This window comes from Sesamum indicum, linkage group LG4 (assembly GCF_026168435.1).
Source record: "Sesamum indicum cultivar Baizhima isolate 11 linkage group LG4, ASM2616843v1, whole genome shotgun sequence".
Lineage (NCBI taxonomy): Eukaryota > Viridiplantae > Streptophyta > Magnoliopsida > Lamiales > Pedaliaceae > Sesamum > Sesamum indicum.
The window spans coordinates 16,491,885-16,503,491 of NC_142660.1; the positions used below are offsets into that span (position 1 = coordinate 16,491,885).

General features: G+C 32.7%; 2 protein-coding genes across 3 annotated transcripts; one reads left to right on the forward strand and one right to left on the reverse strand.

Moving 5' to 3' along the window:
* Window positions 1-2,318: 2,318 nt before the first annotated feature.
* LOC105160992 (LOB domain-containing protein 25) lies at window positions 2,319-3,564 on the reverse strand. Its single transcript, XM_011078539.3, has 2 exons — window positions 3,245-3,564; window positions 2,319-2,959 (listed from the first exon to the last, which is right to left on the reverse strand). The coding sequence occupies exons 1-2, from the start codon at window positions 3,521-3,523 to the stop codon at window positions 2,573-2,575; spliced, it is 666 nt and encodes a 221-aa protein (XP_011076841.1). The 5' UTR covers window positions 3,524-3,564; the 3' UTR covers window positions 2,319-2,572.
* Window positions 3,565-8,649: 5,085 nt separating this feature from the next.
* On the forward strand, window positions 8,650-11,607 carry RCA (rubisco activase). 2 transcript variants are annotated; one of them, XM_011078498.3, is made up of 7 exons: window positions 8,650-8,808; window positions 9,370-9,683; window positions 9,808-9,913; window positions 10,002-10,087; window positions 10,168-10,640; window positions 10,883-11,189; window positions 11,283-11,607. In XM_011078498.3, the coding sequence occupies exons 1-6, from the start codon at window positions 8,764-8,766 to the stop codon at window positions 11,167-11,169; spliced, it is 1,311 nt and encodes a 436-aa protein (XP_011076800.1). In that variant the 5' UTR covers window positions 8,650-8,763; the 3' UTR covers window positions 11,170-11,189; window positions 11,283-11,607. The 2 variants fall into 2 exon arrangements, with proteins under 2 accessions (XP_011076800.1, XP_011076799.1); XM_011078497.3 differs by having other exon boundaries at window positions 10,883-11,164.

Consider the following 11,607-nt stretch of genomic DNA (forward strand, 5'->3'; position numbering starts at 1 on the left):
GTTAGTATTTTTTTTATTTAATTATGATAGAAATATCGAAAACATCCTAAACCTGTCATAATTTTTACAATGGTCTTATTTTCTGTCGGAACCATTTTTTAACTCCACCTCAGCCGTCTCAACATTTAAAGAACGACATTAATCTGTCGTAAATCCCATTGTAAATTCCGCGAAACATTTAAAGAACGACATTATTCTATCGTAAATCCCGTTGTAAATTCCGCGACAAAAACATACTTTTTTTTTTCTTCTACTTTATGGTCACCAAGAATAAATAACTAAGTTTCTGGTAATGAAAAGGTAAAATTTTCTTCACTCCCACCTATGAGGAGGTGTACAGGGTAAGATGATGGTTGGTTGGGTATATTTACATATCTTTTGGGATGATGGTTGGTTGGGTATAAATAAGCTTCAGACTTTGAATTCTACAAAAGTCATACAAAAATCTTTTAAAATCCAACGTTTAGGAAGGACTACAAATAAATGATTATAAGTATTCTTATCGAATATCAATATCTAATAAATACTATTACGACAATCGTACTTTGATCAATAATATCAACACCTATTATTATAGTAGAAAAAATACCTACTATTCAGTACACATTCCACGCTAAGCGAGATTCGAACCCATGACCTCTAAGATTATGAGGCCTCAACTTTGCCAACTAAATTAGGCCTCATTGGCCAATTGTTTTGGACTTAATTAGTGCAGATTTTACAATTTATCTGATTAATTCAATATAGTGACATTTGAGTTGATTTGCTAAATGCATTGGTTTTCATTACGAATTAATTCAATAATTTCGGATTTAATGCAATTTACCTTCTTTTAATATTGTAAATGAGCAAATTATCCCCTTATAAAGAAACGATAACAATTTACTGTAAATTGCTTTATTTTGAAAAGGGGCCCTTCTGAACTATTATTGATGTAACATTTACCTCCTAAATTAACAAATGTACACTTACTCCCTTAGTTGAACAAAAATGCCTCTCATGCCTTAACAATTATATTATTTTTAATATATTTTAGTATTTTGCGTATTAAATTATTATCAAATAATTTTCTAATTAATTTTTTTAATAAATGAATAATTTAAATTAAAATTTTAGTATAAAATTAATATATGGTATCTATTTAACGAATATAATATGACCAACAATTCATATATGCTTTTTAAAAAAAATTAACAAATATATATTCTTAATCAAAAGTTCAATATTTTTAGAAAAAGAGAAATTATATTCAAAAAAATCGATATGTGATTACTTATTATTATGTATAAAAGAATAAATAGTTAATAACTTCATTTTATAACCAAATTAACAAAAGAAAATTGTGAATTTCTTTTATGTAGTTATTGTACTCATTTATTACTTAACTTTGGACCTGTAAAATATAATAAAATTTAAACTATTTAATTCACTGATTATCTTTTACTTTATTATGATTAAAAGATATTTTTTAATTAAGAAAATTTTAGTTAAGTTTATGATGCACTATTGTTGAAAAAAGAAATTCTTTGAACTAAACATATATATAATATAAGGGCAATATCATCCAAAAATTTTATTTTAAAGGGTAAGCGTTACATTTATTAGTTTAAGGGGGTAAATATTACATAAAAATTCAAGAAGACAAATTGTATTTGTTTTGCCTTTTTAAAAAACATGAGGGGTAAAATTGCTGTATTTTTAAAAAGACAAACGTAAATTATTATTTTTTTAATAAGAAATAATTTATTTATTTACAATATCATAAAAAGATACTACTTGCATTTTTCTCTATAATTCACGAATCTTTTGGCTCGTCTACAAAATTCCACTTGATCTCCTGAGTCTACGAGTACCCACTGCTCGTTTCCAACACTGCTTTCGGACTTACCCACTTAGTATGCCCACCTCAAATTGATGATGCTCCAAATGAAAATACAGACAGAACTGTAGGAGAGAATGTGTTGACGTACGATTTGTGCGTAATGATCACACATACTTTTGTCCAAGAAATGTACCCATTCATATAGGTGAAGTTCAAATTTGGGAGATTACAAACTCTGTTTAGTATTCAATTACATATCGCCTTGTATTTTTTAAAATGAAGCAGTTTACCTCTCTAAATAGGAAAATAAATTGCTTCACTTTTTAAAATAAAGGGGGTAAATTACTATATTTTTTAAAATATAGGGGTTAAATTGCTATCTTTTTCTTATAAAGGGTAATTTACTCATTTGACAAAACACATGAGGTTTGTTTGCATTTTTTCCATAAATTTTTTCCATTCGGAAAGAAGCGGAGCAGGGAGTCCATACAAAAAATAAGAAACAAAGCAACGGGAAGAGAATTCGATAGCCATAGGTAAAAGGAAAAGATGGAAATGATTAAGAACTTGTAAAACTAATTAGTTTCCATATGGAAACCGATGCGATCCTGCTGTTCTGCTTGCACTTGTCCCCTGTTATTGAGACTAACGACATCGTGTGGGGTAATATATACAGACTTGGAGTAATGCGAATTGAGATGCAAAGAGTACTCAAAGAACAGCAAGCAATTCTCTTTGGTCATCTTCAGTTTAAGGTGCTGCATTCTTCATCCACAGTGGGTGAAGATCATAGCCCTGGTTGATCAGCTCTTCGAGGAGATAAGCGTCTTGGTCTAGAGGTTGAGGTAGCGTCTCCGTAGCCGTACTTGAATTGAAGTAACCTTGAGAGATGTCATACTCAGTTCCAGGAGGCTGCAACTCCATGTTGCTGCACCAATCTTGGCTTTCGGATGCATTTCCTGAGTGTAGAATGGGCGGACCCTCTTGTTGACTACAATTGCTTGTGATGTTGGATTGCGTAGGAAAATACAGGTAATTACTAGTCGCGTAAGGTGCTGTAGAAGTTGCAATGTCAACTCCAAGATCGGTCATTAATTGGCTTGCGGTGATTTCTATTTCGTCCTCGAGGCTGGCTACCTGCAACGAGAGTTTAATTAGGGTTAAATGCAACTCGTGTCCTATAGGGCAATGCCATGAACTTTTGAAAAAACAGCTATGGCGTCCCCTGAGACGGGAGGCAGTGAGCTTTTTTATTAAAAGTTCAGAGGTTCGTATCGTGTTATTATTTTTCTTTTTTTGTTTAAGGGGTTTGTATAAGTGTTTTCATAGGAGGGAAAACACAATCAACCCTTTAAAATCCATGAGAGAGAACTCTTTTCATTTTAATGAGAAGAACTGAGATTATAAGTCATAATGAGAAACCTGTTGCTGTAGAGCAAATATATGAGCAACGCAACCGTAAATAGGGTCGTGCAAACGTGCAAGGGCTTCGTAAGATATCGTTATGGCAGCGTCACTTCTGCAGTGCGCCGGCAGATGTAACAATAGCTTTGAGACATTGCTGGCCCCAAAAACCTTATGGACAGCTGCAAAGTGAGTTGCTGCTTGCTCATAACAGAAATAAGGTGCAAAAACGCATTCATCATTGCACCTTCTTCTCAAGAATTTGCAAGCTCCACATGAAGAGCTAAGTCCTGTCATGTTCTCAAGCTTTTGCTTTATGGTATAAGGAGCTGAGTTCTTGAGATCTTAGCTTTATAATCATGGTCTTAGAAGGGTCAGACGTGATCTTGAGGGGAAGTTGCATTTTTCATCCCGTAACTTAGGATTTTTCACTTTTGATTCCATTTATTATGAAATTTTCACTTTTGATCTCGTAACTTTAAAGAAGTAGCACTTTTAGTCCCACGACACTTTTCTTTAAATGTTTAATAAAAAATGCCATGTGGTTGTCAATTGCTTAGAATCAAAAGTACTACTTTTTTAAAGTTATGAGATCAAAAGTGAGAATCCTGCAACATATGAGACCTAAAACTCTAATTGTGACATGCTAAGCACATGACATTTTTCATTAAAATATAAAACAAAAATATGTCATGGGACAAAAAATACTCATTTTTAAAAACTATAAAATCAAAAATAAGAATTTTATATCTAATAGAATCATTTCCCCTAATTTTGTAAGGGCTAAGGGACATTCCTACTTTATGATAGAAAGTGAATTCTTTTAGGTCTCCTTTGTGGGCAGCAATTTCATTCACAAATTGGGTAAATTTTCCATATTTGTGCCGCTTTATCCAATTGCAACTGATAGAAGACCAATCATTGTTGTAATAGGTAGGCTCCAAAACTCAAGAGAATGTTGGTGATCAGTAGTCTATGTTAATGTTTTTTAGCGTAGGCAAAGTAGGCAGGTACCATAGTCTCCTTTTCTCTTTATTTAGCAATAATTGCTAAGTTCATTGTGCTTTTTCAGAGAGTATTATAAAGGTATGCACCAATCACATCTTTCAACTGTTCATTTGGCAACCGTGTCGTGTCCCAATACCAAATCATGTTAGTGATAGTGGTTTTATATTCATGGGCAATTAGCTGAGCATACGTAGTGGGTGTGTACTGTGTACTCTTCCATGTGCTCAAATTTTGGGATCATTGTAAAGTAACCCGTTTTTGTATGTTTGTGTGGAGAGATTATGAGAAATTATAAAAAAGGTTAATTATATTTAAAACCTTTTTGAAAATATAAAATTATATTTTTTTTAATTTTTTTTTTGAAGTTATGCTTACACCTCTTTTGAGAATTCTCGCTTTACACTTATCCCTTTTTATTAGGATTTGGACGGAAAATGCTGATGTAAGCAAAAAGTTTTTCGTAAATTTTTAATTTTGTCCCTTATTTAATGTTCTCGTATATATTTTTGTACTTATAAAAACATAAATGTAATATATATATAGAGAGAGAGAGAGTGAGGTTAAAATTATTAAATTTTTTTCCTTTCTAAGTACAAGTTATTACGTTAAAACGTTAATAAGGGGTAAAATTAGAAACTTATGTAATTTTTTTTTTGCTAATGTCAATATTTTTCGTCCAAATCCTATTAAAATGGGTTCATGCGTAAATAGTAAATTTTTGAAGGGGTTTAAGTGTAATTTCAAAACTTCTTTAAAGAAAAGTGTAATTTTATATTTTTTGAAGGGGTTTAAATATAATTAACCCAATATAAAAATACAATTCAAACAGGATATGTGCATCTTATAGGCTTAGATGAATTGGTTCCCCATTACAAAAAACTGTTTATTGCAACTGTCATAACACATCGCAATTTGCGATGGTTGTTTTTTTTATCCGTCTCAAAAATCATAAAAAATTGTTTAAAGTGTTTAACCATCACAAATTCCCATCGCAATGTAGCAGCTATTTCCCAACGGCTATGTTTGGCCGTCGCAATTTTGTATATATTATAACATTCCTCTAATTTATCTACACTCTTGAAACATGTCGACACCTATTCTCTCTTTCTATTACTAATTAACTATCAATTATATTTTTTTATAATTATAATTATATTGATTTTTGAGACATTTGTATATATTGCAGTTATCGCTTTCCGTCTGGACTGAGTTTGTAGGTGGATCGTTATTAACCAGGGAACGATTGAAACCCTTTTATTCTGTGTATTTTAATTATTGTTTGTAATTTATATATTTAAAATTTAATTATTATTTGTGGCAAATAATTTATGGGAATATATATATTAACATAACTACAATTAATTATATAGAATATTTAGGATAAGTAGAGTATGTGAGCTTGCTTTGTTTAGTTATGTTAATACGGGCATATGTTCAGGTAATCACGTCAAGACAGTTGAGGAGGTGAATTTATGCAAAAAAACCTATCGGGGAATGTGGGGTTCAGGCAGAAGTTTGAGGATGGTCACCATGCATATATGAACGGCGAGAAGATAAATTAAAATTTATTATATAAATTCAAAAATAAAGGACTTTGACTAATTAATTTTTATTTCAATATTGGATTTTTATATATTATATTTTACTTTTACATTAATTTTTTCAATACAAAATCATTAAACATAATAATTAGCAACAATACAAATTTCAATTTTAAGGATTAATTTTTTTAATAATATCAATTAATTAAAGTGAATTACAAATAACAAAACTTTCCTCATCAATTAAACAATTATTATTAATTCTTTTAAAAATATAATTGTATATAGTAATGTTTCAATGATGTAAATATCAATAAAATTATGGAAAAATGCAAAAAAAGCCCTAATAAGATTGATAAGCTTTACATAAAATTTCATGATATTTATTTTTGTTTTAAATTTTGAAAATTTAGATTAGTATTTTATATATTATTCAGATGCTATTTCATTTTAAATTTTATCATGTCCTAGTCAATTAATTAATTCTTAAAATATTTAAATGTTTCTTCGAGCAAAATAATCTCATACAAATATTATTTTTCTATTATCATTATCTAAGTAGTTTAAAGTATTAGGACTATTAAATAGTCTTTTTTTCATAGTATTTTATTTTTTTATAACTAATTCTCATTTATTATAAAATAATTTAAATAAAAATATGAGTATTTACAAATACTTAACATTCATGTTTTATATAGTATAGATTCGTGTCCAATAAATTTAATGCCCCCCCCCCCCCTAACAATGTTATAATGTGAGCCCAGAGGAGCAAAATCCAATAGATAAATATAAAAATTTGTCCGGCACCGCAAATCTACACAATGTTTGTTTTTATTTTTAAATAATTTTTGAGACAAGTCAAAATATATTCAATATTTGTCATTATTTAAAAGTACCTTATTTAAGTGTTTTTAACTGTTTTAGCATAAATACATACGTATATATATACACACGTATATACATAAATATATATAAAAAAGACATGATTTGACAATGAATAATAATTTTTGTCTCCCAAAACACAACATTAAACATATAATACTTATTTTAAATTGTCTCCAAAAACAAATCCAAACATACATACTATCTCTACACACACTTATTTATCTTTATTTTTCTCTCTCTATCTCCACAAAACATAACAAAATACTTAAAAAATGAATCCAAACATTATGCTAATTTTTTATCCATCCCTACTAATATCCTAACAATAATGTAGTAAAACATGATGTCCAAACCACAATTACAAAAAACTATAAAAATTAACTGAAGTCAATTAAAAAATAAAAAAATTTCAAAAGAGTTTTTTGCGGTGGTCAAAATAATAAAATTTTGAAAAAATTGCATAAAATCCTCCTATATTTTGTAAATTCGATTAAAAAACCCTTTATATTTTTTGAAATGTTGCACATGCACCTCCTCCGTTCATTACCCTTAATCAATTTTTTTTAGTAATTTGCCCGTTATGCCCTTATAATTTTAGTAACCGTTGATCTTTCCTAATTAAAAATGAACGGCTTAGTTCTTAACTAATTTGTAAAATATATTTTTGTATTGATATATATGCACAAACAATTATATATATACATACACATTTATATATAAGATAAAAAAATTATAATATATATAATATGTATGTATATAACAGGGTTGGCCCGGTTGGGCAACGGCGAGATGAGAACGACGACGACGTCGCCACAGCTCTAATTGGGCGACGTCGCCCATCGCTGCCCCAAATTTGGGAGGCGCAGGCGGAAGCTGGGGGTGGAGGCCTGGAACGCCGGTAGGGTGGTTGGGGTGGGGTGAGGTTCTATTTTGTTCTTTTTTTTTTTTTTAATTTTTATGTATTTGTTGTATTTTTGTTTTGTAAATTTTAATATAATGAATTAATTTAAGTAAGTATTTTTTTGTGGCTAAATATATTTTATTAAAAAATGAATCTTATTTAGCTTAATTTATATAAATAATATAATTACAAAATATATCCAACCCAAATATTAAATAAAATAATAATATTTTTAATAAATAAAATTATGTATTTTGATTTTAAAATTTATAATAATATTTAATAATCGTAAAAATTTGATATTTTCATATTAAAATATGTATAATAATTTAATTTGATGTACTAATATTTTTTATATATGAATATTGATGAATAATATTTTTTAAATATTTATCATACCTTTTCTCAGTAAATTATGAAAAATAAAGAATTAACTAAAAATAATATTGACAGGGGCAATTTGATCTATTCAAAGAGTATAACGCTGAAAATGCATAAAAAAAAAAGTTATTCTATTCGCATGTTCAATGCTTGCAGACAACTTTCCACTTTTCTTTTTACAGAGAAGGTTTTTTTGCAGTGTTTATAATTGCAACGGGTTAATTTTTAACTATTTAATTAACACAGGTAAGTATTTAGCAATTTTTCCTAAAATATAAGGCTAATATGAAATTTTCCCTGGAATTTTAATGACGACGGTTGCCTCTTGATAACTCTACTCCAAAAAAAAAAAATTATAATTATTTGAAATTCTTCCATCAAATAACACACTTAAAATACGTTATAAAAATAAAAAAAAAAAATGATAAAACCAACGGAGAAAACCTCACGTTACCGCTTCAGTTTTGTTTCTATGCCAGGACAGAATTTGGGGCTGTAATAGACACAAAGGCTGTGTCCAATAGGCGTGTGTGGTAACTAAACAGACCAAAACTATTAAGTGGAGAAGAGTAAAGCTGAAATAACGACCTCAGAAACCTTATTGAACTGTGAAGATTTCCCAACAGCTCCCATGCAACCTTCATTTGCCACGTGGCATGCTGGCATATCTTAATTGTGTGGCCACTGGTTCTTCAAACCCCAATCTTCACACTCCCCCTACTATAAGTCCCCTCTTACTGCACACTTCCACTCTTGCACTCCACAAACTACAACTCTCTTGCTCTGCAGCTAAGTCACAGCCTCAGGGATCACTAGCAGCAATGGCAGCCGCCGTCTCCACCGTCGGAGCTGTTAACCGTGTGCCAGTACTAATTCTTGTCTTACAGTAACATGTTTTACGTGCTATATTTACGTTACATGCGCGTTTCAATAAGTTTACTGGATGTCTTAACTGGGATTTCTGGAATTCGTCGAATGTGTTTGTGATATATTACGTGCTTCTGCCTATAATATCGAACTACGCTGATCTATTTTCATATGATTCTAAATCTTGAAATGATGCGTGGAGAATATATACAGGTTTAGCGCCTTGATATCGTTAAGCCAGAAATTTCAGCCTAGTATATGTTATCCGGTAGATAAACGTTTCGTGTATAGAAGCCTAAGTTAATTAACTTAGACAAGTGCCTTAGTTCACTTACTGAAATGATGAATTTGAATTCTGAAAAGCAGCTCAAAGTTTTTCTTAACTATTTTAGTTTCAGAATATGAGTGTCTATACTTGTTTATAACAGTTGAATGGCTTAAGTTGAATTGTATCAAAAGCTTTTTTTCGTTTTGTAGGTGCTAATTATGCTTTTTGTCAGGTTTATTGGTGAACTTGTAGCAAAAAATTTGTTGTTGTAATGAGAATTCTGTTGATGCAGCTCAACTTGAATGGATCCAGTGCTGGAGCTGCAGTCCCCAGCTCATCCTTTTTGGGCAGCAGCTTGAAGAAAGTGAACTCCGGCTACGTCCCCAAGGTTTCTTCCCGCAACTTCAAGGTGGTGGCTGAGGTCGACGAGGGCAAACAGACCAGCACAGACAGATGGAAGGGTCTTGTGGAAGATATCTCGGATGACCAACAGGACATCGCCAGAGGCAAGGGTTTGGTCGACAGTCTCTTCCAAGCTCCCACCGGTATGGGAACCCATGATGCTGTCCTCAGCTCTTACGAGTACATCAGCCAGGGACTCCGCCAGTAATGATCCTTGTCTCTATCTCTTTTGATTAGTTTGTTCACATAATCCAGTTTTAGTATGTGCGGAATTCAAGTATAGATCTTTGTATTTTAATCGTAACTAAGCTGATGGTGTTGATGACAGATACAATTTTGACAACACCATGGGTGGATTTTACATCGCCCCTGCCTTCATGGACAAGCTCGTCGTCCACATCTCCAAGAACTTCATGAGCTTGCCTAACATTAAGGTTCGTTTTAGTTCCTTCGTGGATCAAATAGATAATTGAATCAAGACAAGTTTGTCTAAGACGATATAATGGCTGTTTCGTGCCACAGGTTCCTCTTATCTTGGGTATCTGGGGAGGCAAAGGACAGGGTAAATCATTCCAGTGTGAGCTTGTCTTCGCCAAGATGGGAATTAAGTTAGTAATCTCGAGAATTTTTCACATTTATATGAGAAAGTCTAGGTGATTCTATCTATCTAATAAAATATGTGAAACAGCCCAATCATGATGAGTGCTGGAGAACTGGAAAGTGGAAACGCTGGAGAGCCTGCGAAACTGATCAGGCAACGGTACCGTGAGGCTGCAGATATCATCAGGAAGGGTAAAATGTGCTGCCTCTTCATCAACGATCTTGATGCCGGTGCTGGTCGTCTTGGTGGAACCACACAGTACACCGTGAACAACCAGATGGTTAATGCCACCCTCATGAACATTGCTGACAACCCCACCAACGTGCAGCTCCCAGGTATGTACAACAAGGAGGACAACCCCCGTGTGCCTATTATCGTCACAGGTAACGACTTCTCCACCTTGTATGCTCCTCTCATCCGTGACGGGCGTATGGAGAAGTTCTACTGGGCTCCCACCCGTGAGGACCGTATTGGTGTTTGCACGGGTATTTTCCGGACTGACAATGTCCCAGATGAGGATGTTGTCAAACTTGTCGACTCCTTCCCCGGCCAATCCATTGGTAAGAATCATATCTTCCCAGTTGAACTTTAGACGAAATCCTAAGCTGGTAACGTGGTTAACAGTGGTCTGTGTGTCATCCGTCACTAAAAAACTAGCCGGAACTCCTTCATCTTATATTTTATTTAATATATGAAAGTAAGATGTGTTATACACTGGTTGTTATAAGTATGATACATAAAATTGCAACACAAAATCAAACTGTTGGTTCTATGATGATCATGTAGTATTCACACCTTGCAGATTTCTTCGGTGCTTTGAGGGCAAGAGTGTATGATGACGAAGTGAGGAAGTGGATCGGTGGAGTGGGAGTGGACAACATTGGAAAGAAGCTCGTGAACTCGAGGGAAGGCCCACCGACATTTGAGCAGCCCAAGATGACTCTTGCGAAGCTGCTTGAATACGGTAACATGCTTGTGGCCGAGCAGGAGAACGTTAAGAGGGTGCAATTGGCCGACAAGTACTTGAAGGATGCTGCACTTGGAGATGCTAACAAGGATGCTATTGATAGAGGAACTTTCTACGGTTAGATTCTTGGCCTTGATAGGAGGTTTGCATCCACAATTTGAGGATATCATACAGTAAAAGTTTACACAAGACACAGGAATCCTTCTAACTTGTTGCAAAAATTTGTATTATGCAGGGCAGGCAGCTCAGCAAGTGAACATTCCTGTGCCTGAAGGTTGCACTGATCCGAATGCAACTAACTTTGATCCCACTGCAAGAAGCGACGATGGAAGCTGCTTATACAAATTCTAAGCTGTTTTTCTTCTCTTTTTTGTTCAATTCTGTTGTGTCTGGGTGAAAAATGAGCTGCTCTATGCTTTATTATACACTTTTTTTCCATGGTTTCTTTGAGTTGGGATTTATTTAAAACGGATTGCTTCAGCTGCTTTATTTTCTTTGTTGTACACGAGCCTGGTTTGATTCGTGTAATTATGTATGATATGATGATTTATCACGCGTAA